This window comes from Oenanthe melanoleuca, chromosome 25 (assembly GCF_029582105.1).
Source record: "Oenanthe melanoleuca isolate GR-GAL-2019-014 chromosome 25, OMel1.0, whole genome shotgun sequence".
NCBI lineage: Eukaryota > Metazoa > Chordata > Aves > Passeriformes > Muscicapidae > Oenanthe > Oenanthe melanoleuca.
Window position 1 is genome coordinate 8,023,973 of NC_079358.1, and position 27,598 is coordinate 8,051,570.

A 27,598-nucleotide genomic window follows, 5' to 3' on the forward strand; every position below is an offset into this window, starting at 1 on the left:
GAGATGGGAACTGGTCTGGAGTGGGAAAGGAGCAGTGGGAGCTGGTCTGGAGTGGGAAAAGAGGGATGGGAGCTGGTGTGGAGTGGGAAAAGCAATGGGAACTGGTCTGGAGTGGGAAAAGCAATGGGAATTGGTCTGGAGTGGGAAAAGAGAGATGGGAACTGGTCTGGAGTGGGAAAAGAGCAATGGGAACTGGTCTGGAGTGGGAAAAGCAATGGGAACTGGTCTGGAGTGGGAAAAGAGCGATGGGAACTGGTGTGGAGTGGGAAAAGAGGGATGGGAGCTGGTCTGGAGTGGGAAAAGCAATGGGAGCTGGTTTGGAGTGGGAAAAGAGAGATGGGAACTGGTCTGGAGTGGGAAAAGAGCAATGGGAACTGGTCTGGAGTGGGAAAAGCAATGGGAACTGGTCTGGAGGGAAAAGAGAGATGGGAACTGGTCTGGAGTGGGAAAAGAGCGATGGGAACTGGTGTGGAGTGGGAAAAGAGGGATGGGAGCTGGTCTGGAGTGGGAAAAGCAATGGGAACTGGTCTGGAGTGGGAAAAGAGAGATGGGAACTGGTCTGGAGTGGGAAAAGAGCAATGGGAACTGGTCTGGAGTGGGAAAAGCAATGGGAACTGGTCTGGAGTGGGAAAAGAGCGATGGGAACTGGTGTGGAGTGGGAAAACTCTGGGGTCTGACTCTGGGGTGACTCTCCAGCCCCTGGCTCTGGGGCCTGATCCTTTTCTGGGACTGGGAGCAGATCACACCCCTTGGAACCCCAAACCCCACAAGGTTCTGCAGTAAAACCTCAGGATTTGGACGTGCCCAAATATTGTCTCCCCCTCTTCGGGGTGGCTCTCACTCCTGGGATAGCGCCGTCCTGTTTCTGGAGAGTTTTTTTTTGGGATTTCCCGAAAACCCCCAGCTCCAGGTGACCCCCTGTGTCCCCTCCCCTTTGTCCCCACAGCAGCACAACCCAGGCTTTGGGATGGGGGGCGGCCCCATGCACAACGAGGCGCCCCCACCCCCCAACATGCGGGGCCGAGGCCGCGGCGGCAACATGAGGGGCCGGGGGCGAGGCCGGGGCGGCTACGGGGGCAACCACGGCGGCTACCTGAACACAGGTGAGGGCCAGCAGCAGGGCTGGGGGCCACAGCCCCCCCCTGGCAGCCTGGGGGTGGGGGTGTCCTTGGCTCCTGGATGTTCTAGAACCTTCCATGAAGGGGTGACACCCCCCACTCAGCATTGTGGGTTTGGGTTCTGGATGTTCCAGAGCCCCACCCCCCCAAATTCCTGTGAGGGATCAAATCCTCCTCTGGCTTTGTGTTCATGGATCTTGAAGATTCCAGAGCCCCCCCACATTCCTGTGAGGGATCAAATCCCCCTCTGGCTTTTTGTCCATGGATCTTGGAGATTCCAGAGCCCCCCAAATTCCTGTGAGGGATCAAATCCTCCTCTGGCTTTGTGTTCATGGATCTTGAAGATTCCAGAGCCCCCCACATTCCTGTGAGGAAATAAATCCTCTTCTGGGTTGTCAGTGGCTTCTGGATGTTCCAGAACCTTCCATGGGGGAGTGGCCCCCCCTTCTCTCCCCTCTGGTATTGTGTCCGTGGTTCCTGGATGCTCCAGAGCCCCCCAAATCCCTGTGAGGGATCAAATCCCCCTCTGGCTTTGTGTTCATGGATCTTGGACATTCCAGAGCCTTCCATGGGATAGTGACCCCTGCTCTGGTATTGTATCCATGGCTCTTGCATGTTCCAGAACCTTCCATTTCCCTCCAGCATTGTGGGAGTGGGTCCTGGGCATTCCAGAGCCCCCCAAATCCCTGTGAGGGATCAAATCCCCCTCTGTTTTTTTGTCCATGACTCCTGGATTTCCCAGGGCCCCCCATGTGGGGAATGACTCCCCCAGATCCCCTGGGATCTCTGTTCACTCCAACATTTTCTCCTCCTGCTCCAGGATCCGGGTACGGCAGCTACGGCTACGGAGGGAACTCTGCCACTGCTGGCTACAGTGAGTGCTCGTTGCCTTTTGCCTGCTGGGATCACTGGGATGGGAGATCCCTGCTGGGATCACTGGGATGGGTCTGGATGGGAGATCCCTGCTGGGATCACTGGGATGGGTCTGGATGGGAGATCCCTGCTGGGATCACTGGGATGGATCTGGATGGGAGATCCCTGCTGGGATCACTGGGATGGGTCTGGACAGGAGATCCCTGCTGGGATCACTGGGATGGGTCTGGATGGGAGATCCCTGCTGGGATCACTGGGATGGGTCTGGATGGGAGATCCCTGCTGGGATCACTGGGATGGGTCTGGATGGGAGATCCCTGCTGGGATCACTGGGATGGGTCTGGATGGGAGATCCCTGCTGGGATCACTGGGATGGGTCTGGATGGGAGATCCCTGCTGGGATCACTGGGATGGGAGATCCCTGCTGGGATCACTGGGATGGGTCTGGATGGGAGATCCCTGCTGGGATCACTGGGATGGGTCTGGATGGGAGATCCCTGCTGGGATCACTGGGATGGGTCTGGATGGGAGATCCCTGCTGGGATCACTGGGATGGGGAGATCCCTGCTGGGATCACTGGGATGGGGAGATCCCTGCTGGGATCACTGGGATGGGTCTGGATGGGAGATCCCTGCTGGGATCACTGGGATGGGGAGATCCCTGCTGGGATCACTGGGATGGATCACAGGGAGATCCCTGCTGGGATCACTGGGATGGGTCTGGATGGGAGATCCCTGCTGGGATCACTGGGATGGATCTGGATGGATCCTGCTGGGATCACTGGGATGGATCACAGGGAGATCCCTGCTGGGATCACAGGGATGGATCACAGGGAGATCCCTGCTGGGATCACTGGGATGGATCACAGGGAGATCCCTGCTGGGATCACTGGGATGGATCATAGGGAGATCCCTGCTGGGATCACTGGGATGGATCACAGGGAGATCCCTGCTGGGATCACTGGGATGGGTCTGGATGGATCCTGCTGGGATCACTGGGATGGATCTGGATGGGAGATCCCTGCTGGGATCACTGGGATGGATCACAGGGAGATCCCTGCTGAGATCACTGGGATGGATCACAGGGAGATCCCTGCTGGGATCACTGGGATGGATCACAGGGAGATCCCTGCTGGGATCACTGGGATGGATCATAGGGAGATCCCTGCTGGGATCACTGGGATGGATCACAGGGAGATCCCTGCTGGGATCACTGGGATGGGTCTGGATGGGAGATCCCTGCTGGGATCACTGGGATGGATCTGGATGGATCCTGCTGGGATCACTGGGATGGATCACAGGGAGATCCCTGCTGGGATCACGGGGATGGGTCTGGATGGGAGATCCCTTTGGGATCACTGGGATGGATCACAGGGAGATCCCTGCTGGGATCACTGGGATGGATCACAGGGAGATCCCTGCTGGGATCACTGGGATGGATCACAGGGAGATCCCTGCTGGGATCACTGGGATGGGTCTGGATGGATCCTGCTGGGATCACTGGGATGGATCTGGATGGGAGATCCCTGCTGGGATCACTGGGATGGGTCTGGATGGGAGATCCCTGCTGGGATCACTGGGATGGATCACAGGGAGATCCCTGCTGGGATCACTGGGATGGATCTGGATGGGAGATCCCTGCTGGGATCACTGGGATGTATCTGGATGGATCCTGCTGGGATCACTGGAATGGATCAGGGTGGGAGATCCCTGCTGGGATCACTGGGATGGATCTGGATGGATCCTGCTGGGATCACAGGGATGGATCCCTCTGGGATCACTGGGATGGATCACTGGGAGATCCCTTCTGGAGTTCCTGACACTGTTTTGAGTGCGAATCCATCCCAGGGGTGTCTCCACATGCAGGATCTGCCTGGGAACGGCCCCACAGGCACAAACCCACTGGGGTCCCGGGTTTCCAAGGCGTCTCCATCCCCTCCAGACCCCAAAAACCTGCCCCTCCCTCCCCTGGTGGAGCAACACTGACCCCCCTCTCCACCCCAGGCCAGTTCTACAGCAACGGTGGCCACTCCAACTCGGGGGGCGGCGGCGGCGGCGGCTCCTCGGGCTACGGCTCCTATTACCAGGGGGGCGACGGCTACAGCGGGGCCCCCGCGCCCCCCAAGCACGGCGGCAAGAAGCAGCAGCACGGGGGGGGCCAGAAGGGCTCCTACAGCTCCGGCTACGGCGGCCACCAGGGCCAGCAGCCCTACGGGCAGGGCCAGTACGGCGGCTACGGCCCCGGGCAGGGCAAGCAGAAGGGCTACGGGCACGGCCAGGGCGGCTACTCGTACTCCAACTCGTACAACTCGCCAGGAGGGGGCTCTGACTACAGCTACGAGAGCAAATACAGTGAGTGATGGGGGGTTTGTGGGGGTTTGGGGTCTGACTGCAGCTATGAGAGCAAATACAGTGAGTGATGGGGGGTTTGGGGTCTGACTGCAGCTACGAGAGCAAATACAGTGAGTGACAGCAGGGACAGGGGGTTTGGGGTTGGATTTGGGGTCTGACTGCAGCTACGAGAGCAAATACAGTGAGTGATGGGGGGGACAGGGGGGTTTGGGGGGGTTTGGGGTCTGACTGCAGCTACGAGAGCAAATACAGTGAGTGATGGTGGGGATGGGGGTTTGGGGGGGTTTGGGGTCTGCCTGCAGCTATGAGAGCAAATACAGTGAGTGACAGCAGGGACAGGGGATTTGGGGAGATTTGGGGTTGGATTTGGGGTCTGACTGCAGCTACGAGAGCAAATACAGTGAGTGATGGGGGGTTTGTGGGGGTTTGGGGTCTGACTGCAGCTACGAGAGCAAATACAGTGAGTGACAGCAGGGACAGGGGGTTTGGGGTTGGATTTGGGGTCTGACTACAGCTATGAGAGCAAATACAGTGAGTGATGGGGGGTTTGGGGTCTGACTACAGCTACGAGAGCAAATACAGTGAGTGACAGCAGGGACAGGGGGTTTGGGGGGGTTTGGGGTCTGACTGCAGCTATGAGAGCAAATACAGTGAGTGATGGGGGGGACAGGGGGGTTTGGGGTCTGACTGCAGCTACGAGAGCAAATACAGTGAGTGATGGTGAGGATGGGGGTTTGGGGTTGGATTTGGGGTCTGACTGCAGCTATGAGAGCAAATACAGTGAGTGACAGCAGGGACAGGGGGTTTGGGGTTGGATTTGGGGTCTGACTACAGCTATGAGAGCAAATACAGTGAGTGACAGCAGGGACAGGGGGTTTGGGGAGATTTGGGGTTGAATTTGGGGTTGGGATCAGGGTTGGGGTTGAATTTGGGGTTGGGATTGGATTTGGGGTCGGGGTTGGATTTGGGATTGGGATCAGGGTTGGGGTTGGGATCAGCATTGGGGTTTGGGTTGGGATTGGGGTCAGAGTAGGGGTTGAGGTTGGGGTGTCCCAGTAGCTCCCAGTTAACCCTGGGTGCTGCCACCAGCCCTTCCCAGCAACTCCTAAGGACTCCCAGTGTGCCCCAGTGACTCCCAGTGTGTCCCAGTGACTCCCAGTTAACCCTGGGTGCTGTTCCCAGACTTTCCCAGCAGCTCCCAGTCAACTCCAGGTGCTGCACCCAGTGTATCCCAGCCACTCCCAGTGTGTCCCAGTCACTCCCAGTGTGTCCCAGTCACTCCCAGTGTGTCCCAGTCACTCCCAGCTGCCCCTCCTGGAGCTGGAACTGGGATTTTGAGAAGGATTGGGACCAAATCCCTCGATTTGGGGCTGGGCTGAGTCAGTGCCAGGGAGAGGGGACAGAGCAGGGTGGGGTGAGGATCCCCCAAATCCCCCTGGAACTGGGGGTCCCCTGGGGGTCCAGTTGAACCCGGGGGTCTCTCCCACACCCTCACCCCCATTTTGATTTTTTGGGGTCCCTCACCCCCATTTAGGTTTTTTGGGGTCCCTCACCCCGTTTTCCCCTCAATTGCAGGTTACAGCAGGTTTTTGAGGTCCCTCACCCCATTTTCCCCCCTCAATTGCAGGTTTTTGGGGTCCCTCACTCCCATTTAGGTTTTTGGGGTCCCTCACCCCATTTTCCCCCCCTCAATTGCAGGTTACAGCAGGTTTTTGGGGTCCCTCACCCCGTTTTTCCCCTCAATTGCAGGTTACAGCAGGTTTTTGGGGTCCCTCACCCCGTTTTTCCCCTCAATTGCAGGTTACAGCAGCAGCAGTGGCCGTGGTGGTGGCAGCAGCTACTCGGGGGGCGGCTCCTACAGCTCGGGCTCCCACGGGGGCTACGGGGGCTCGGGGGGCTCGGGGGGCTCCTCCTACCAAGGTAAGGCAGGTCAGTACGGGATGGGCCCAGGGGAGGGGCTGGGGGTGCACAGGGACTAACTCTGCTCTTCCTCTTCCTCCTCTTCCTCCTCTTCATCCTCCTCCATTCTCCTATTCTTCCTCTTCTTCCTTCTTCTCCTCCTCTTCCTCCTTCTCCTCCTTCTCCTCCTCCTCTTCCCTCTTCTTTCTCCACTTTTTCCTCTTTCTTCTCCTCCTCCTTCGTCCTCTCTCTCATCATCCTCCTCCTCTTCCTCCTTCTCCTTGTCCTCCTCCTCCTTCCTCCTCCTTCCTCCTTCTACCTCCTCCTCCTTCATCCTCCTTTATCCTCCTTCATCCTCCTCCTCCTATTTCTCCTCTTCCTCTTCTTTTCTCTCTTCCTTCTTCTCATTCTCCTCCTCCTTCATCCTCCTCCTCTTTCTCCACTTTCTCCTCTTTCTTCTCCTCCTCCTTCATCCTCTCTTCGTCCTCCTCTTCCTCCTTTTCCTTCATCCTCCTCCACCTCCTTCTCCTTGTCCTCCTCGTCCTCCTCCTTCCTCCTCTTTCTCCTTCTCCTCTTCCTCCCTCTACCTCCTCCTGTTCCCTCTTCTTTCTCCACTTTCTCCTCTTTCTTCTCTTCCTCCTTCCTCCTCCTTCATCCTCTCATCGTCTTCCTCCTCCTCTTCCTCCTTCTCCTTCATCCTCCTCCTCCTCCTTCCTCCTCCTCCTTCCTCCTTCTTCTACCTCCTCTTCCTTCATCCTCCTTTATCCTCTTCATCCTCCTCCTCTTTCTCCTCTTCCTCCTCCTCCTCCTTCTCCTCCTCCTTCATCCTCCTTCTCCTCCTCCTTCATCCTCCTTCCTCCTCCTCCTTCTCCTCCTCCTTCTTCCTCCTCCTTCATCCTCCTTCATCCTCCTCCACCTCCTTCTCCTTGTCCTCCTCCTCCTTCTCCTACTTCCTCCTTCTACCTCCTCTTCCTTCATCCTCCTTCATCCTCCTCTTTCTCCTCTTCCTCCTCTTTCCTCTCTTCCTTCTTCTCATTCTCCTCTTCCTTCATCCTCCTCCTCTTTCTCCTCTTTCTTCTCCTCCTCCTTCATCCTCTCTTCGTCCTCCTCTTCCTCCTTTTCTTTCATCCTCCTCCACCTCCTTCTCCTTGTCCTCCTCCTCCTTCCTCCTTCTTCTACCTCCTCCTCCTTCATCCTCCTTCATCCTCCTCCTCCTCCTCTTTCTCCTCTTCCTCCTCCTCCTTCTTCATTCTCCTCCCCCTCCTCCTCCTCCTCCTCTCCTTCATCCTCCTCCTCCTCCTCCTTCATCCTCCTTTATCCTCCTCATCCTCCTTCTCCTTCATACTCCTCCACCTCCTTCTCCTTGTCCTCCTCCTCCTTCTCCTACTTCCTCCTTCTACCTCCTCTTCCTTCATCCTTCTCCTCTTCCTCCTCTTCTTTCTCTTCTTCCTCCTCTTTCCTCTCTTCCTTCTTCTCATTCTCCTCCTCCTCATCCTCCTTCCTCCTCCTCCTTCTCATCCTCCTTCCTCCTCCTCCTTCTTCATTCTCCTCCCCCTCCTCCTTCATCCTCCTTCTCCTCCTCCTTCATCCTTCTTTATCCTCCTCATCGTCCTCCTCTTTCTCCTCTTCCTCCTCTTTTCTCTCTTCCTTCTTCTCATTCTCCTCCTTCTTCATTCTCCTCCCCTTCCTCCTCCTCCTCCTTCATCCTCCTTTATCCTCCTCATCCTCCTCTTTTCTCTCTTCCTCCTCCTCCTCCTCCTCCTCCCCTCCCACAGGTGGTTACTCCTCCCAGTCCAACTACAGCTCCCCCGGCTCCCAGAACTACAGCGGCGCCCCGAGCTCGTACCAGGCGTCGCAGGGCGGCTACGGCAGGAGCGAGCACAGCATGAGTTACCAGTACAGATAAACCCCAAAACACCCCAAATCCGCCCCAAATCCACCCCAAATCCCCCCCAAATCCCAGCATTTCCTCCCCCCCCCCATCCCCTTGCTCTGTGTGACCCCGTCACCGCCCTGGGCCTCTATTTAATGGGTCGTAGTTGCCACGACGACTTGGTCTAAATAGGATTATTATTATTATTTTTGGGATTTTTTTTTTTTTTTTGTTTTGTTTTGTTTTTGGGTTTTTTTTTGTTTTTTTTTTGGAAGTCCAAATTCCAGAGCCTTTTCCCAGGCCTCAGCTGGGGGAGGGGCCCTCGTTGTTCTGCTTTTGTGAAGTGCGTTAAAAAGGAGCTTTTTTCGGTATTTTCTGGCTTTGGTGGTTTCAGGTTTTTTGGGGAATGGGGTCGGGGCGGGGGAGGTGAATAAACCCAAAATTTGGGATAGTTGGGGCTCACAAGGTGTTGTTCTGCACCTCCAATTTGGAGGAATCCCATAAAAAAAACCTCCAAATTCTGAGTATTTGTTCCTAAAACCCCTTCAGGTCAGAGTACTGGGGCTGTACTGGGGCCAAACTGGGGCTGAAATTGAGCTGAACTGGGGCTGAAGTGGGGTCAAAGTGGGGCCAAACTGGGGCTGAACTGGGGACATTCTGGGGCTGAACTGGGGATGAACTGGGGACATTCTGGGGCCAAACTGGGGACATTCTGGGGCTGAACTGGGGCCAAACTGGGAACATTTTGGGGCTAACTGGGGCTAAAATTGAGCTGAACTGGGGGTGAACTTGAGCTGAACTGGGTTCTCATGGCTCCACTGGATGAGCCTCGTGCCGGTGGAGGTGGACCCTGGACCCTGCCAGGAACAGAGCTGGGAATGGGGCACGGCCTGGCAAACACCAGTAACGGAACTGGGAACGGGGCAGGGCCTGGCAAACACCAGTAACGGAACTGGGAACGGGGCAGGGCCTGGCAAACACCGGGAATGGAACTGGGAACGGGGCAGGGCCTGGCAAACACCAGTAACGGAACTGGGAACGGGGCAGGGCCTGGCAAACACCAGGAACTGAGCTGGGAACGGGGCACGGCCTGGCAAACACCAGTAACGGAACTGGGAACGGGGCAGGGCCTGGCAAACACCAGTAACGGAACTGGGAACGGGGCAGGGCCTGGCAAACACCGGGAATGGAACTGGGAACGGGGCAGGGCCTGGCAGACACCAGTAACGGAACTGGGAACGGGGCAGGGCCTGGCAAACACCAGTAACGGAACTGGGAACAGGGCAGGGCCTGGCAAACACCGGGAATGGAACTGGGAATGAGGCAGGGCCTGGCAAACACCAGTAACGGAACTGGGAACGGGGCAGGGCCTGGCAAACACCGGGAATGGAACTGTGAACGGGGCACGGCCTGGCAAACACCAGTAACGGAACTGGGAATGGGGCACGGCCTGGCAAACACCAGTAACGGAACTGGGAACGGGGCAGGGCCTGGCAAACACCGGGAACGGAACTGGGATTGGGACAGAGCCTGGCAAACACCGGGAATGGAACTGGGAATGGGGCACGGCCTGGCAAACACCGGGAATGGAACTGGGAACGGGGCAGGGCCTGGCAAACACCAGTAACGGAACTGGGAACGGGGCACGGCCTGGCAAACACCAGTAACGGAACTGGGAATGGGGCAGGGCCTGGCAAACACCAGTAACGGAACTGGGAACGGGGCAGGGCCTGGCAAATACCGGGAATGGAACTGGGAACGGGGCAGGGCCTGGCAAACACCGGGAATGGAACTGGGAACGGGGCAGGGCCTGGCAAACACCGGGAATGGAACTGGGAACGGGGCAGGGCCTGGAAAACACCAGTAACGGAACTGGGAACGGGGCAGGGCCTGGCAAACACCGGGAATGGAACTGGGAACGGGGCAGGGCCTGGCAAACACCGGGAATGGAACTGGGAATGGGGCAGGGCCTGGCAAACACCAGGAATGGAACTGGGAACGGGGCAGGGCCTGGCAAACACCGGGAATGGAACTGGGAACGGGGCAGGGCCTGGCAAACACCGGGAATGGAACTGGGAACGGGGCAGGGCCTGGCAAACACCGGGAATGGAACTGGGAACAGGGCACGGCCTGGCAAACACCAGTAACGGAACTGGGAACGGGGCAGGGCCTGGCAAACACCGGGAATGGAACTGGGAACGGGGCAGGGCCTGGCAAACACCGGGAACAGAGCTGGGAACGGGGCAGGGCCTGGCAAACACCAGTAACGGAACTGGGAACGGGGCAGGGCCTGGCAAACACCAGTAACGGAACTGGGAACGGGGCAGGGCCTGGCAAACACCGGGAACGGAACTGGGAATGGGGCACGGCCTGGCAAACACCGGGAATGAGGCAGGGCCTGGCAAACACCGGGAATGAGGCAGGGCCTGGCAAACCCCCCAAAACGTGCCCAGAGCGATCCCACTCCCGCCCCACACCCCTGCCCAGCCCCGCTCCATCGGCCCAGACGAGGCTCCAGCCCTTTTATTACAAACATCAAATATAACTTAACACAGCAACGCCAAATCCCCGGTCCTGGCACGTCCCGGCTCAACCCTTCAACATCCAACCACAGCAAAACACAATCACAGCAAAACCAACCACAGCAAAACACAACCATAGCAAAACCAACCACAGCAAAACCAACCACACCAAAACCAACCACACCAAAACCAACCACACCAAAACCAATCACAGCAAAACACAACCACAGCAAAACCAACCACAGCAAAACCAACCACACCAAAACCAACCATAGCAAAACCAACCACAGCAAAACCAACCACACCAAAACCCAATCACAGCAAAACCAACTACACCAAAACCAACCACAGCAAAACCCAACCACACCAAAACCAACCACAGCAAACCAACCACACCAAAACCAATCACAGCAAAACACAACTACACCAAAACCAAGCACACCAAAGCCCAACCATAGCAAAACCAACCACAGCAAAAACCAACCACACCAAAACCAACCACACCAAAACCAACCACAGCAAAGCCCAATCACAGCAAAACCAACCATAGCAAAACCAACCACAGCAAAACCAACCACACCAAAACCAACCATAGCAAAACCAAACCACAGCAAAACCCAACCATAGCAAAACCCAACCATAGCACAAACCCAACCACACCAAAACACAACTACACCAAAACCAACCACAGCAAAACCAACCACAGCAAAACCAACCACAGCAAAACCCAACCATAGCAAAACCAACCACACCAAAACCAAGCACAGCAAAACCAAGCACAGCAAAACCAACCACAGCAAAAACCAACCATAGCAAAACCAACCATAGCAAAACCCAATCACAGCAAAACCCAATCACACCAAAACCCAACCATAGCAAAACCCAATCACAGCAAAACCAACCACACCAAAACCCAACCATAGCAAAACCAACCACACCAAAACCCAACCACACCAAAACCAACCATAGCAAAACCAACCACACCAAAACCAACCACACCAAAACCAACCACAGCAAAACCAACCACACCAAAACCCAACCATAGCAAAACCAACCACACCAAAACCAACCACACCAAAACCAACCACAGCAAAACCCAACCACACCAAAACCAATCACACCAAAACACAACTACACCAAAACCAACCACACCAAAACCCAATCACAGCAAAACCCAATCACACCAAAACCCAACCATAGCAAAACCCAATCACAGCAAAACCAACCACACCAAAACCCAACCATAGCAAACCCAACCGCACCAAAACCCAACCACAGCAAAACCCAACCACAGCAAAACCCAACCACAGCAAAACCCAACCACATCAAAACCCAACCACAGCAAAACCCAACCATACCAAACCCAACCGCACCAAAACCAACTGCACCAAAACCCAACCACACCAAAACCAACCACAGCAAAACCAACCACACCAAAACCAAATCACACCAAACCCACCCGCACCAGAACCCACCCACACCTCAGGGGACGAACGGACGGAGCAGCAGCTCCAAATCCTGCGGCTCAGAGGGACGGGACCGTCCCAGGGAGGGACAGAACCAGAACCGTGTCCTCAGCAACACCCAGACGGCGGCGTCACCGCGGTGACAGTCAGTGTGACAGGGGGACAACACCCCTAAGGACACCTGATGGAGTCGTTCCGAAAGTGCGGCCACACGCGCAGCAGGTCCTGCGGCCAGTAGTGGTGCACCATCACCAGCCGCGAGAAGCGGCACTTGTCGTAGTCCAGCCGGTACATGTTGAAGGCGCCGGGCGGCGGGTCGGTGACGCCAACGCCCAGGGCGTGCAGGCAGATGCCCACGAACGCGTCCTCCATGTTGATGACGGGCAGCAGCTGCGCCACGGCGAACACCCGCAGCGCCAGGTCGGCCGACAGCACGTAGGCCGGCCCGCCGCAGTACGGCGGGTACGTGTCGTTGGGGTAGACGTCCCGCGGCACGAACCACTTGTAGGCTCGGTTCCGCAGCGGCCCCGTGTGCCGGTACACGTAGCCCGTCAGGAAATCCGTCCTGACCGGCCGCAGCAGCCGCCACAGGAACTCCAGGTTGAGGAAGACGTCGTGGTCGGCCTTCATCACGTAGCTGGCGTTGGGGCAGAAGCGGCTCACCCACTCCAGCCCCATCAGCGTCTTGAGCGTCAGGTTGTTGTAGGTGTCGAGGAAATCCTGCTGGATGAGGTCCTGGTGCAGCTCGTCCTCCTCCTGCAGCACCGGGCGCAGCTCGGCGCCGAAGCGCGGGTGCAGCCCCAGCAGGAAGAGGCGCAGCACGCTCAGCCCCGGCACGGCGCTCTCGTCGCCCCAGGTGCGGCGCACGGCCTGGCGGGCGGCCAGGTCGGCCGGAGAGGTGACCACCAGCAGCACCAGGAACGGCGCCCGCCGCCGGCACTTGTCGGGGTGGTTGAGCAGGAAGCGGTACGGGTGCGGGTACGGCGGCTGCAGCGGGTGCCGCGTGGGCCGCGGGGCCGGCGTGGCGTTGGCGTCGCGGTGTGAAACGGGGCTGGGGGCCGCGGGGGTGGCGCCGGGAGGGGGCGGCGGGCGCTGGGAGTGCAGGGCCAGCAGGGCCAGCGCCGCGGCCAGCGGCAGCAGCAGCAGGCGGCACGGCGGGGGCAGCTTCATGGGCACCTGCGGGAGAGAGAGGGGTGCGGTGGGCACGGGGCGGGACCGCGAGCGGCGGCACCGAACCCCACGGAACCAGAACCGCCAGTGGTACCAGAACCCCACGGGACCAGAACTAAACTGGGACCAGAACCCCACGGGACCAGAACCCCACTGGGACCAGAACCCCACTGGGACCAGAACCCCACTGGGACCAGAACTCCACTGGCACCGGAACCCCACGGGACCAGAACCCCACTGGGACCAGAACCAAACTGGGACCAGAAACCCCACTGGGACCAGAATCCCAGCGGCACCAGAACCCCACGGGACCAGAACCGCCAGTGGTACCAGAACCCCACGGGACCAGGACCAAACTGGGACCACAACCCCACGGGACCAGGATCCCACTGGGACCAGAACCCCACTGGGACCAGAATCCCACGGGACCAGAACCCCACTGGGACCAGAACCCCAGCGGCACCAGAACCTCATGGGACCAGAATCCCACGGGACCAGAACCCCACTGGGACCAGAACCCCAGTGGCACCGGAACCCCACGGGACCAGAACCCCACGGGACCAGGATCCCACGGGACCAGAACCAAACTGTGACCAGAATCCCACGGGACCAGAACCCCACTGGCAAAAATCCCATCAGCACCAGAATCCCAGCAGTACCAGAGCCCCACTGGCAAAAATCCCACTGGTAGGAGAATTCCACTGGCAAAAATCCCATTGGCACTAGAATTCCCACCAGCACCAGAACCCGACTGGTATCAGAATCCTACTGGCACCAGAACCCCACCAGCAAGAATCCCACTGGTACCAGAATCCCACCGGTACCAGAATCCCACCGGTACCAGAATCCCACTGGTACCAGAATCCCACTGGTACCAGAATCCCACTGGTACCAGAATCCCACCGGTACCAGAATCCCACCAGTACCAGAATCCCACCGGTACCAGAATCCCACTGGTACCAGAATCCCACCAGTACCAGAACCGCACCAGTACCGCGCCCCCTCCCCATTCCCGGTCCCCTCTGTGCCCCCTCCCCATTCCCGGTCCCCCCCGCGCCCCCCGCCCCGGTCCCGATAAGGTTCCGGCTCCGGCTGCGATAAGGGCGGGAGGCGCCGCCGGGGGCCCTCCAGTTCCACCAGTCTGACCAGTTTGGGGGTCCTGGGGCTGAGTCCAGTCCATCCCAGTTCACCCCTGGGCTTTCCCAGTTCATCCCAGTTCTCCCCCAGTTGCCTGGGCGCTTCCCAGTTCAGTCTGGTGGCTCCCAGTCCGTTCCAAGCGCACACTCCAGTCCCTCCCAGTCCCTCCCAGTCGCTCCCAGTTCCCCCAGCGCTGGGCGTCCCTCGCTGTCACAGGGTGGGACAGACGGACAAAGGGACAAAGGGCGGCAGCGGCTGCCGGGAACGGCGTCCCTGGAAACCCCAACCCCCACCCTCCCAACTGGGACCCTCCCAGTGCCTCCCAGTTAACCCCGGCTGCTGCTCCCAGCCCTTCCCAGTGCGTCCCAGTGCCTCCCAGTCAACCCCAGGTGCTGCTCCCACCCTTTCCCAGTGACTCCCAGTTAAACCCAAGTGCATCCCAGTCACTCATAGTGACTCCCAGTAGCTCCCAGTTAACCCTAGGTGCTGCTCCCAGTCCTCCCCAGTGGCTTCCAGTGATTCCCAGTAGCTCCCAGTTAAACCTGGGTGCTCCCCCCAGTGTTTCCCAGTGACTCCCAGTAGCTTCCAGTGACTTCCACGGGCTCCCAGTAGCTCCCAGTTGCTCCCAGTTAATTCTAGGTGCTTCTCCCAGTGTGTCCCAGTGACTCCCAGTTCACTCCAGGTGCCAGTCCCACCCCTTTCCCAGTGGCACCCAGTCAATTCCAGCGTGTCCCAGTGACCCCCAGTGGCTCCCAGTTCACTCCAGCACAGCTCCCAGCCTTTCCCAGTGGCTCCCAGTCACTCCCAGCGTGTCCCAGTAGCTCCCAGTTCACTCCAGGCACAGCTCCCAGTCACTCCCAGTGGCTCCCAGCATGTCCCAGTCACTCCCAGTGGCTCCCAGTCACTCCCAGTTACTCCCAGTGGCTCCCAGTTCACTCCAGCACAGCTCCCAGCCTTTCCCAGTGGTTCCCAGTCAATCCCAGCGTGTCCCAGTGGCTCCCAGTTCATTCCAGGCACAGCTCCCAGTAACTCCCAGTGGCTCCCAGTGTGTCCCAGTCACTCACAGTAGTTCCCAGTTCACTCCAGCACAGCTCCCAGCCCTTCCCAGTGGCTCCCAGTCATTCCCAGTGGCTCCCAGTCACTCCCAGCGTGTCCCAGTGGCTCCCAGTAGCTCCCAGTTCACTCCAAGCACAGCTCCCAGTCACTCCCAGTGGCTCCCAGCATGTCCCAGTCACTCCCAGTGGCTCCCAGTCACTCCCAGCGTGTCCCAGTTACTCCCAGTGGCTCCCAGTTCACTCCAGCACAGCTCCCAGCCACTCCCAGTGGCTCCCAGTCAATCCCAGCATGTCCCAGTGGCTCCCAGTTCATTCCAGGCACAGCTCCCAGTCACTCCCAGTGGCTCCCAGTTCACTCCAGCACGGCTCCCAGCCTTTCCCAGTGGCTCCCAGTCACTCCCAGCATATCCCAGTCACTCACAGTAGTTCCCAGTTCACTCCAAGTGCCAGTTCCAGCCTTTCCCAGTGGCTCCCAGTCACTCACAGCGTGTCCCAGTGACTCCCAGTCACTCCCAAGCATGTCCCAGTCACTCCCAGTGGCTCCCAGTTCACTCCAGCACAGCTCCCAGCCTTTCCCAGTGGTTCCCAGTCAATCCCAGCGTGTCCCAGTGGCTCCCAGTTCACTCCAGGCACAGCTCCCAGTCACTCCCAGTGGCTCCCAGCGTGTCCCAGTCACTCCCAGTGGCTCCCAGTCACTCCCAGCGTGTCCCAGTGACTCCCAGTGGCTCCCAGTTCACTCCAGCACAGCTCCCAGCCTTTCCCAGTGGCTCCCAGTCAATCCCAGCGTGTCCCATTGGCTCCCAGTTCACTCCAGCACAGCTCCCAGTCACTCCCAGTAACTCCCAGTCACTCCCAGTAGTTCCCAGTTCACTCCAGCACAGCTCCCAGTCCTTCCCAGTGCTCCCAGTCACTCCCAGCTCCCAGTAACTCCCAGTAACTCCCAGTCACTCACAGTAGTTCCCAGTTCACTCCAGCACAGCTCCCAGCCCTTCCCAGTGCTCCCAGTTCCCGCCCGCGCTGCTCTGTGGCCGCCGTGCCCGCGGGCTCAGAAATGTGCGGGCGCAGGTGACGCAGGTGCCACACCCGGGCGGGGCCCCGCCCCGGCCACACCCACCCAAACTTCCTGCTGCGGCCAGGGGTGACACCGAGTGACGTCACCCAACAGGTGTCACCGCGGCCACCGCACACGCAGGTGACACCGAGCTCAGGTGTCCCTGCCACCCCAGCCCAGTGGGACAGAGGGACAAAGGGACAGAGGGACAAAGGCCACCGTGGGAACGGGAAATGTCACCCAAGGGAGAACCGGGAATGTCGCCTGCGGGAATTCCCCTCCCGCAGTTCCGGGATTCCCCATTTCCAAAGTCCCAAAATCCCAAAATGTGTCCCCAAAATGTGTCCCCAAAATGTGTCCCCAGCCCCATTTGGAACCACAGGACCCGTTTCCTTTCCAGACTCTTTTATTTCCCACCCTTTAAAAAACCCCAAAATAGTAAAAAAACCGCAAAAAAAAAAAAGTATAAAAATACAGAGAGGAGGACAAAGGTGGGGGGTGAGAACGGGGGGGGCTCCCCTCAATCCAGGGGGGTTCCCAGGAATCCTGGGAAGGTTCTGGGGGGCTCCCCTCAATTCAGGGGGTGCTCCCCTCAACCCAGGGGGGTTCTGGGGGGGCTCCCCTCAATCCAGGCTGACCCCCCCCTCAATCCAGGGGGGTTCTGGGGGGGCTCCCCTCAATCCAGGCTGATCCCCCCTCAACCCAGGGGGGTTCTGGGGGGGCTCCCCTCAATCCAGGCTGATCCCCCCTCAGCCCAGGGGGGTTCTAGGGGGGCTCCCCTCAATCCAGGCTGATCCCCCCTCAACCCAGGGGGGTTCTGGGGGGGCTCCCCTCAATCCAGGCTGACCCCCCCCTCAATCCAGGGGGGTTCTAGGGGGGCTCCCCTCAATCCAGGCTGATCCCCCCTCAGCCCAGGGGGGTTCTAGGGGGGCTCCCCTCAATCCAGGCTGATCCCCCCTCAACCCAGGGGGGTTCTGGGGGGGCTCCCCTCAATCCAGGCTGATCCCCCCTCAGCCCAGGGGGGTTCTGGGGGGGCTCCCCTCAATCCAGGCTGATCCCCCCTCAATCCAGGGGGGTTCTGGGGGGGCTCCCCTCAATCCAGGCTGATCCCCCCTCAACCCAGGGGGGTTCTGGGGGGGCTCCCCTCAATCCAGGCTGATCCCCCCTCAATCCAGGGGGGTTCTGGGGGGGCTCCCCTCAATCCAGGCTGATCCCCCCTCAACCCAGGGGGGTTCTGGGGGGGATCCCCTCAATCCAGGCTGACCCCCCCCTCAATCCAGGGGGGTTCTGGGGGGGCTCCCCTCAATCCAGGCTGATCCCCACGCTCTCCAGCGCCTCCTTTGCCCACTGGGGGGCGCCCCCCCTCCCCCCGTACATCACGTCCATGAACTCCCGCACGAACTCGGGGAAGCGCCGCTGCACGATGCTCTCCCTGATGGAACCCATCAGCTTCATCTGGGGGGGGTTCCCGGGGGTTAGAGGGGTGCTGGGACCCCCCAAACCCCCCAAAAAACCCCCCCAGACGCCCCCAGCCCCACCTGGTAGGCGACGTTGTGCAGGGTCAGCAGGTGCAGCGCCGCCGTGTTGGAGCGCAGCAGAGCGTGCAGGTACGCCCGGGAATACCTGAGGGGGGGAAATTTGGGGGGTTTTGGGGGGTTTGAGGGGTTCAGCCCCACCCTGAGCACCCCCAAAATCCCGCCCCTGAACCCCCCCACTCACCTCTGGCAGGTGGGGCAGCCGCAGTCGGCGTCGATGGGGCGGAAATCTTTGGCGAATTGGTGATTTTTGAGCTGCAGGGATCCCCAGGGCACCAGGGCAGAACCGAAACGCTGCAGTGGGAGGGGAGAGGGGGGTCGGGGGGGGTGCCCCAAATTTTGGGGAGGGGTCTGGGGTCCCCAAAAAACCACCCCCACTCACGGCAGTCCGGGTGGGGAAGACGCAGTCGAACATGTCGCAGCCCAGCGCCACGCACACCACCAGGTCCGTGGCGTAGCTGGGGGGTGGAATTTGGGATTTGGGGGTGATCCTGGGGGTCTCCCCCAGCTCAGGGGGCTCTGGGGGGGCTGAGGGGACCCCCCCACACTCACCCCACGCCCATCAGGTAGCGGGGCTTGTCCCTGGGCAGCAGCTCGGCGCTGAACTTGACCGTGCGCCAGAACCGCGCCTTGTCCTCGCCGCCGCTGAGACCCCCGATGGCAAAACCGGGAACGTCCCGCTGGGTCATGGCTGGAAATGAGGACAGGGACCCCCCCAAAATCACCCTGGGACCCCCCAAAATCACCCTGGGACCCCCCAAAATCATCCCTGAACCCCCAGATCATCCCTGAGCCCCCCTGAGTCACCTTAACCCTCTGAACACACCCCGGGCCCCTGATGGCGAAACCGGGAACGTCCCGCTGGGTCATGGCTGGAAACGGGGGTGGGGACCCCCCAAAATCACCCTGGGACCCCCTAAAATTATCTCTGAACCCCCAGGGACCCCCTGAGTCACCTCAACCCCCCTGAACCCACCCCAGGCCCCCGATGGCAAAACCGGGAACATCCCGCTGGGTCATGGCTGGAAACGGGGGTGGGGACCCCCCAAAATCCCACCCTGGGACCCCCAAAATACCCTGGGACCCCCAAAATCATCCCTGAACCCCCAGATCATCCCTGAGCCCCCCTGAGTCACCTTAACCCCCTGAACACACCCCGGGCCCCCGATGGCAAAACCGGGAACGTCCCGCTGGGTCATGGCTGGAAACGGGTACGGGGACCCCCCAAAATCATCCTGGGACCCCCCAAAATCACCCTGGGACCCCCAAAATCATCCCTGAACCCCAAAACATCATCCCTGAGCCCCCCTGAGTCACCTCAACGCCCCCTGACCACACCCCGGGCCCCCGATGGCGAAACCGGGAACATCCCGCTGGGTCATGGCTGGAAATGGGGACAGGGACCCCCCAAAATCACCCTGGGACCCCCAAAATCACCCTGGGCCCCCCAAAATTATCTCTGAACCCCCAGGGACCCCCTGAGTCACCTCAACCCCCCCTGAACCCACCCCAGGCCCCCAATGGCGAAACCGGGAACATCCCACTGGGTCATGGCTGGAAACGGGGGTGGGGACCCCCCAAAATCACCTGGGACCCCCCAAAATCACCCTGGGACCCCCCAAAATTATCCCCAAATTATCCCTGAGCCCCCCCCCCCCCCCCAAACCACCCCTGAACCTCCCAGGAGCAGCTGAGCTCCCCCCAGCCCCTCCCTGAGCTGCCCCAGGATTCCCAGAGCCCCTCCCAAGCAGGGATGAGGATGAGGAGGGTGAGGAAGGCCCAGGGATGAGGATGAGGAGGGTGAGGAAGGTGCAAGGATGAGGCTGAGGAGAGGAAGGCACAGGGATGAGGCTGAGGATGGTGAGGAAGGCACAGGGATGAGGATGAGGAGGGTGAGGAAGGCCCAGGGATGAGGCTGAGGATGATGACAAAGGTGCAAGGATGAGGCTGAGGAGAGGAAGGCACAGGGATGAGGATGAGGAGGATGAAGGCCCAGGGATGAGGGTGAGGATGATGAGGAAGGCGCAGGGATGAGAATGAGGGTGAGGCAGCTGATGAGGGTGATAAGGATGATGAGAGGAGGAGGATGAAGGAGAGGAAGGCCCAGGGATGAGGGTGAGGATGATGAGGGTGAGGATGATGAGAGGAGGAGGATGAAGGCCCAGGGATGAGGGTGAGGGGGATGAGAGTGAGGATGATGAGGAGGATGAAGATGATGATGAGGAGGATGAAGATGATGCTGAGGATGATGAGGATGATGAGGAGGATAAAGATGACGCTGAGGATGATAAGGATGAGGGTGAGGATGATGAGGAGGATAAAGGCCCAGGGATGATGCTGAGGATGATAAGGATGATGAGGAGGATGAAGGCCCAGGGATGAGGGTGAGGATGATGAAGAGGGGGATGAAGGCCCCACCTCGGGCGCAGCGCCGGCGCAGCTCCGGCTCCAGCCCCCCCTGCAGGATGGCGAAGAGCAGCTGCTGCTGCGGGCGGGAGTGAGCGGCCAGGCAGCGATCCAGCCAGCGGATGGACCTGGGGGGAGGGATATGGGGGTATGGGGGGCTGGGAATGGACCTGGGGGGGCTCTGGGGGGCTGTGAGCGGCCAGGCAGCGATCCAGCCAGCGGATGGACCTGGGGGGAGAGGGAGATGGGGGGACATGGGGGGGCTCTGGGGGGGTCTGTGAGCCCCACGCAGTGATCCAGCCAGCGGATGGACCTGGGGGGACAGAGGGGGGATATGGGGATATGGGGGGCTGTGAGCGGCCAGGCAGCGATCCAGCCAGCGGATGGACCTGGGGGAGAGGGGATATGGGGGGACATGGGGGGGCTCTAGGGGGCTGAGAGCCCCACACAGCGATCCAGCCAGCGGATGGACCTGGGGGGACAGAGGGGATATGGGGGATATGGGGGGATATGGGGGGATATGGGGATATGGGAATATGGGGATGGGAATGGGGATATGGGAATTGGGAATGGGGATATGGGGATATGGGGATATGGGGATATGGGGGGCTGTGAGCGGCCAGGCAGCGATCCAGCCAGCGGATGGACCTGGGGGAGAGGGGATATGGGGGGACATGGGGGGGCTCTAGGGGGCTCAGAGCCCCACACAGTGATCCAGCCAGCGGATGGACCTGGGGAGAGAGAGGGATAGGGGATATGGGGCTGTGAGCCCCACACAGTGATCCAGCCAGCGGATGGACCTGGGGGGAGAGAGGGGGGATATGGGGATATGGGGGGCTGGGAATGGACCTGGGGGGGCTCTGGGGGGTCTGTGAGCCCCACACAGCGATCCAGCCAGCGGATGGACCTGGGGGGAGAGAGGGGATATGGGGATATGGGAATATGGGGATATGGGGGGGCTCTAGGGGGCTCAGAGCCCCACACAGCGATCCAGCCAGCGGATGGACCTGGGGAGATATGGGGATATGGGGGATATGGGGGATATGGGGATATGGGGATATGGGGGATATGGGGATATGGGGATATGGGGGGATATGGGGATATGGGGGATATGGGGGATATGGGGGATATGGGGGATATGGGGATATGGGGATATGGGGATATGGGGAATATGGGGGATATGGGGGATATGGGGATATGGGGATATGGGGATATGGGGAATATGGGGGATATGGGGGATATGGGGATATGGGGGATATGGGGGATATGGGGATATGGGGATATGGGGATATGGGGATATGGGGGGGATATGGGGATATGGGGATATGGGGGATATGGGAATATGGGGATATGGGGGATATGGGGGATATGGGGATATGGGGATATGGGGATATGGGGATTGGGGATTGGGATATGGGGATATGGGGATATGGGATATGGGGATATGGGGATATGGGGATATGGGGATATGGGGGGATATGGGGGGACATGGGGCTGAGAGCCCCACACAGCGATCCAGCCAGCGAATGGACCTGGGGAGAGGGATAGGGGATATGGGGGATATGGGGGGACATGGGGGGATATGGGGGGCTGGGAATGGACCTGGGCGTCTGTGAGCCCCACACAGCGATCCAGCCAGCAGATGGACCTGGGGGGATATGGGGGGATATGGGGGAAACTTGGGGGGTTCCAGGAGGGTCCCGGGGGTGTTCTGAGGGGTCCCAGGTGGGGTTCTGCGGGTTTCCAGTAGGGGCAGGGGGTCCTGGGGATGTCTGGGGGAGACATGGAGGAGTCTCAGTGGGGTCCAGGAGAGTCCTGGGGGGGTTCCAGAGGGGTCCTGGGGAGGTCTCAGGGGGTCCTGAGGGTTCCAGGAGGGTCCTAGGGGGGTTCTGGGGGGGTCCCAGGGGCTTCCAGGAGGGTCAAGGTGTCCTAGGGAGGTCCTGGGGGGGGGTCTCAGGGGATCCTGAGGGTTCCAGGATTGTCCTGGGGGGGGTCCTCGGGGGTCCTGAGGGGTCCCAGGATGGTTAAGGGGTCCTGTGGGGGGCATGAGGGGTCCAGGAGGGTCCTGAGGGGGGTCTCAGGGTTTCTGGGGGAGGTCCTGGGGGTGTTTTGGGGGGGTTCCAGGAGGGCCCTGGGGGTCTCAAGAGGGTCAGGGAGGTCCTGGGGGGTCCTGGGGTGGTCTCAGGAGGGTCCTGGTGGGTCCAGGAGGGTCAGGGAGGGGTTCTAAGGGGACCTGGGGGGGCTCTCAGAGGGGTCCTGGGGATCCCAGGAGGGTCGGGGGGGGGCCTGAGGGGTTCCAGGAGGGTCTCAGGGGAATCCCAGGTGAGTCCTGGAAGATCCTGGGGGGGTCTCAGGGGGTCCCAGGGCCCCCCCACCTGTCCATGGCCTCCTCCACGCGCGGCCCCGTCGTGGTGCTGCTCACGACATCGTCCAGCTGCATCACGATATCAGCCCCTGCGAGGGGAGGGGGGGTCAGGGTGTGAGCCCCCCCAAAATCCCCCCCAAATCCGGGTCCCCCCTCACCCAGCGCGTTCTGGATCTCCATGGACCGCTCGGGGCTCAGCAGGATCGGCTCCCCCCCGTGGGGGGGCTGGAACAGAACCCCCTCCTCCGACACCTCCGAGAGCTGCAGCAGCGACACCATCTGGAACCCGCCGCTGTCCTGGGGAGAACGGGGCGGGGGACCCCAAAAACGGGATGGGGGGACCCCAAAAACGGGATGGGGGGACCCCAAAAACGGGATGGGGGGGGTGGGAGAGCCCGGGATGGGGGGGATACCCCGAAAATCCGGGGAGTTCTGGGGGTGTAACCGCTCAAATCGGGGGTCTCACCGTCAGCAGGTTGTGCGGCCAATCCATGAACCGGTGCAGACCCCCGGAGCGGCGAACGAGCTCCGAGCCCTGCGGGGGGAGCCGGGAATGGAACCGGGGATTGACCGGGAATGGAATCGAGAATTGACCGGGAATGGAACCGGGAATTCACCGGGAATAGACCGGGAGTTGAATCGGGAATTGACCGGGAATTTACCGGGAATGGCAACGGGAATTAACCGGGAATGGAACCGGGGATTGACCGGAAATGAACCGGGAATGGAACCGGGAATTAACCGGGAATGGAACCGGGAATTGACCGGAAATGAACCGGGAATGGACCGGGAATGGACCGGGAATTGAACCGGGAATGGACCGGGAATTAACCGGGAATGGAACCGGGAATTGACCGGGAATGGAACCGGGAATTCACCGGGAATGGCAACGGGAATTAACCGGGAATGGAACCGGGGATTGACCGGAAATGAACCGGGAATTGATCGGAAATGAACCGGGAACGGAACCGGGAATTGACCGGGAATGGAACCGGGAATTGACCGGGAATAGACCGGGAGTGGAATCGGGAATTGACCGGGAATTTACCGGGAATGGCAACGGGAATTAACCGGGAATGGAACCGGGGATTGACCGGAAATGAACCGGGAATGGAACCGGGAATGAACAGGGAATGGACCGGGAACTGACCGGGAATGGAATCGGGAATTGACCGGAAATGAACCGGGGATTCACCGGGAACGGACCGGGAATGGAACCGGGAATTGACCGGAAATGAACCGGGAATGGACCGGGAATGGAACCGGGAATTGATCGGAAATGAACCGGGAACAGAACCGGGAATTGACCGGGAATTAACTGGGATGGAACCGGGAATTGACCGGGAATGGAACCGGGAATGAACCGGGAATTGACCGAGAACGGCACGGGGAATTAACCGGGAATTGACTGGGAACGTCATCGGAATTAACCGGGAACCGAGCGGGATTCTCCGGGAATTCTCCGGGAATGGCGGGAGTTCCCAGCCGCGAGCGGCGCAGGGGAAGGAGCCCGTTGCCCCCCGTTCTTTCCCCCCCCCGGTTCCCCCCGGTGCCGCTCACCGGCCGCGTGCCCAGGTGGAAGGTGTTGCCCAGGCAGATGCGGCAGCCCAGCGCCGCCAGCTGCGCCGCCGTCAGCCCCTTGGCGGTGCCGCGGGTGCCCACGGGCATGAACACCGGGCAGGGCACGGTGCCGTGCGGCAGCCGCAGCTCCCCGGCGCGGGCGCGGCTCCGGCCGCACTCGGCCACGATCCGCAGCACCGGCGGCGGCCCCGCTGTGGGCGCCGCCATCTTGGATGCATATGACCGGAAAAGGACGCGCCCGCGCCGGAAGTGATGGTTACCAGGGCAACGCGGGCGCCATGTTGGGCCTGGTGGGGTTGGGGAAACGCCCGAGCCCGGAGACGCCCAAGGCCTCAGCAGAAACCCCTCTAAACCCAGACAGGGCAGGGAGCGGAGCCATTTCCTGCTGATTCTTGTTCCTAAGGGGTCCCCGGGCAGTTCTAGCCCCGGGGCTTCGCTTCGGGACTGTCGCTCCCCGTGAGCGAACACACGACGCTCGACGGGGCGAGAAACAGCGGGAGAGGCAATGGGCGAGCGGGAATGGCTGATTGACCGGCTGATCCATTGCCAGAGGGTTTTCTATTCCCTGAGGTTCCTCTGCCGTTTGCATTGGTCAGGGCGGGGAGGGAGAGCGGGGCGAGCGGCGGCAGCGCCTGAGGGAAGTCCTGCCCGCCAATCAAAGGGGCGGGATTACATCACAGCCGCCTCAGCTGACACACAGCGCCGCCTCCCATTGGCTGCGAGCGATGATTGACAGGCGATGGACCAACAGAGAACGGGCTCGGCTTCCCTGTCCCGCCCAGCGCTATGATTGACAGAGCGCTGCTCCAATCCTCTGTGCGCACCGCCGTGATTGACAGCCCGGCCCTCCAATGGCGGCTCAGCGCGGGGGGGGCGGGGCGGTGCCGGATGAGGAGACTCTGAGGGGAAGTTTGGCCGCCGCCGCCGCCGCGGGCCCGGCACCTCCGGCGCCACCATGGGCAACCGTGGCATGGAGGAGCTCATCCCGCTGGTCAACAAGCTGCAGGACGCCTTCAGCTCCATCGGGCAGAGCTGCCACCTGGACCTGCCGCAGATCGCCGTGGTGGGCGGGCAGAGCGCCGGCAAGAGCTCGGTGCTGGAGAACTTCGTGGGCCGGTGAGTAAAGCGCGTTGGGGAATAGCGGCGGCGTGAGGGCGCGGCCGGCGGGACGGGGCGCGGGCTGCGCAAACTGCGTAAGGAACGGGCGGAGCCGGCAGCGGAACCGGCGGCGGAACCGGCGGCGGAACCGGCAGCGGAACCGGCAGCGGGGCGGGCTCGGGTCAGGCCCGTCAATCCCAAAATAATTCGGGGTTTCCGTGGTTGTTATGGAGTCCCTCCGTGTTCTGGGCGCCTTCCTCCTCCTCATCCTCGCCGTGGGGCTGCGCCCCGAGATAGGGAGGGAGCGGAGAGTGGGCGCCGCCGATAACGGGGAGCAGAGAGCTCGGAAGGGAATCGTGGCAGGAAATCCGCAAAAAAATGGGGGTTTGGGGCTGCTGGCGAAGAATTCCGCTTGGTTTGTCCTGCCCCATATAATCCATGGAGGGGCTGTGCCCCATGGATGGGCTCTGTGCCTCATAGACCAGCTCTGTGCCCCATAGATCAGCTCTGACCCATGGTTTAGCTCTATGCCCCATGGCTCAGCTCTGTGCCCCATGGATCAGCTCTACTCCTCGGGCTGTGCCCCATGGCTCAGCTGTGCCCCATAGATCAGCTCTGACCCATGGTTTAGCTCTGTGCCCCATGGCTGGGCTCTGTGCCTCATACATCAGCTCTGCCCCTCTGGCTGTGCCCCATGGCTCAGCTCTGTGCCCCATGGATGGGCTCTGTGCCCCATGGATCAGCTCTACCCCTCGGGCTGTGCCCCATAGCTCAGCTCTGACCCATGGATGGGCTCTGTGCCCCATGGATCAGCTCTATGCCCCATGGATCAATCAGCTGTGCCCCATGGATCAATCAGCTGTGCCCCATGGATCAGCTCTATGCCCCATGGATCAATCAGCTGTGCCCCATGGATCAATCAGCTGTGCCCCACAGCTCAGCTCTGCCCCATGGATCAATCAGCTGTGCCCCATAGATCAGCTGTGCCCCATGGATCAATCAATCAGCTGTGCCCCATGGATCAGCTGTGCCCCATGAATCAATCAGCTCTGTGCCCCATGGATCAATCAGCTGTGCCCCATGGATCAATCAGCTGTGCCCCATAGATCAGCTCTGTGCCCCGTAGATCAGCTCTGTGCCCCATGGATCAATCAGCTGTGCCCCATAGATCAGCTCTGTGCCCCATAGATCAGCTCTGTGCCCCATGGATCAATCAGCTGTGCCCCATAGATCAGCTGTGCCCCATGGATCAATCAGCTGTGCCCCATGGATCAGCTCTGTGCCCCATGGATCAATCAGCTGTGCCCCATGGATCAATCAGCTGTGCCCCACAGCTCAGCTCTGTGCCCCATGGATCAATCAATCAGCTGTGCCCCATGGATCAGCTCTGTGCCCCATGGATCAATCAATCAGCTGTGCCCCATGGATCAATCAATCAGCTGTGCCCCATAGATCAGCTGTGCCCCATGGATCAATCAGCTGTGCCCCACAGCTCAGCTCTGCCCCATTCCCACACTGGGCTCCATCCCTCCCCCTTCTCTCCCATCGAATTCCCATCCTGAATTTGGGGCAGATTTGACATTTTCCACCACTCAGGGCTGCAAACATTTGATTTATTCCCCAGCCTGAATCCCTGGCAATTCTGGCACCCTGTAATTACCACCCCTGCTAATTAAACCCCTTGGAGATGCTAATTAGGGTTAATTACACCATCTGCAATGTGACACTGAGGAGCTCTGGCTGTGTCACCCCAAATTTTGGGAGCAATTTTGGGATTCTCCCCTCAAAGTGGCTGAGCAGGACCTGGGGTTTTTAAAATTTATTTTATTATGTTTTATATTTTATGTTTTATATTTTATATTTTATGTTTTATATTTTATTTTATTTATATTTTATTTTATATTTTTATTTTATTTTATTTTATTTTATTTTATTTTATTTTATTTTATTTTATTTTATTTTATTTTATTTTATTTTATCCTTTTTTTCACAAATACCAAACCCTCAGGGCTGTTCTGATTTTCCCAACGATCCACGATCGAAACCTGATCGAAATCTGCCCCTGGCTGAAGTTGACTTTTGATTTTTGCAGCTCTTT

At 59.7% G+C, this 27,598-nt stretch overlaps 4 protein-coding genes across 16 annotated transcripts in view; 2 read left to right on the forward strand and 2 right to left on the reverse strand.

Moving 5' to 3' along the window:
* The window catches only part of ILF3 (interleukin enhancer binding factor 3), a 30,077-nt gene extending 21,592 nt beyond the window's left edge, over positions 1–8,485 (forward strand). For 4 of the 9 annotated variants that reach the window (XM_056510095.1, XM_056510098.1, XM_056510091.1 and 1 more), the window contains exons 16-20: positions 947–1,103; positions 1,939–1,992; positions 3,995–4,342; positions 6,143–6,271; positions 8,017–8,485. In XM_056510095.1, the coding sequence (XP_056366070.1) occupies positions 947–1,103; positions 1,939–1,992; positions 3,995–4,342; positions 6,143–6,271; positions 8,017–8,147 (819 nt within the window). In that variant the 3' untranslated portion in view covers positions 8,148–8,485. The remainder of the gene's footprint in view (positions 1–946; positions 1,104–1,938; positions 1,993–3,994; positions 4,343–6,142; positions 6,272–8,016) is intronic. The other 5 variants (XM_056510100.1, XM_056510094.1, XM_056510099.1 and 2 more) reach the window with 2 other exon arrangements.
* A 3,593-nt stretch (positions 8,486–12,078) lies between these two features.
* Positions 12,079–16,523, reverse strand: LOC130262805 (beta-1,3-galactosyltransferase 2-like). 2 transcript variants are annotated; one of them, XM_056510283.1, is made up of 2 exons: positions 16,417–16,523; positions 12,079–13,278 (listed from the first exon to the last, which is right to left on the reverse strand). In XM_056510283.1, the coding sequence occupies exon 2, from the start codon at positions 13,270–13,272 to the stop codon at positions 12,274–12,276; it is 999 nt and encodes a 332-aa protein (XP_056366258.1). In that variant the 5' UTR covers positions 13,273–13,278; positions 16,417–16,523; the 3' UTR covers positions 12,079–12,273. The 2 variants fall into 2 exon arrangements, with proteins under 2 accessions (XP_056366258.1, XP_056366257.1); XM_056510282.1 differs by lacking the exon at positions 16,417–16,523 and adding an exon at positions 15,474–15,543.
* A 375-nt stretch (positions 16,524–16,898) lies between these two features.
* Positions 16,899–24,694, reverse strand: QTRT1 (queuine tRNA-ribosyltransferase catalytic subunit 1). 2 transcript variants are annotated; one of them, XM_056510247.1, is made up of 11 exons: positions 24,382–24,694; positions 23,288–23,356; positions 22,980–23,118; positions 22,832–22,910; positions 20,627–20,684; positions 20,469–20,584; positions 18,603–18,741; positions 18,433–18,508; positions 18,235–18,344; positions 18,054–18,138; positions 16,899–17,970 (listed from the first exon to the last, which is right to left on the reverse strand). In XM_056510247.1, exons 1-11 carry the CDS (start codon positions 24,607–24,609, stop codon positions 17,765–17,767), a joined length of 1,305 nt encoding a protein of 434 aa, XP_056366222.1. In that variant the 5' UTR covers positions 24,610–24,694; the 3' UTR covers positions 16,899–17,764. The 2 variants fall into 2 exon arrangements, with proteins under 2 accessions (XP_056366222.1, XP_056366221.1); XM_056510246.1 differs by lacking the exon at positions 20,627–20,684 and having other exon boundaries at positions 16,900–17,970.
* Positions 24,695–24,742: 48 nt separating this feature from the next.
* The window catches only part of DNM2 (dynamin 2), a 67,817-nt gene continuing 64,961 nt past the window's right edge, over positions 24,743–27,598 (forward strand). For all 3 annotated transcript variants that reach the window (XM_056510109.1, XM_056510110.1, XM_056510108.1), the window contains exon 1: positions 24,743–25,518. In XM_056510109.1, the coding sequence (XP_056366084.1) occupies positions 25,358–25,518 (161 nt within the window). In that variant the 5' untranslated portion in view covers positions 24,743–25,357. The remainder of the gene's footprint in view (positions 25,519–27,598) is intronic.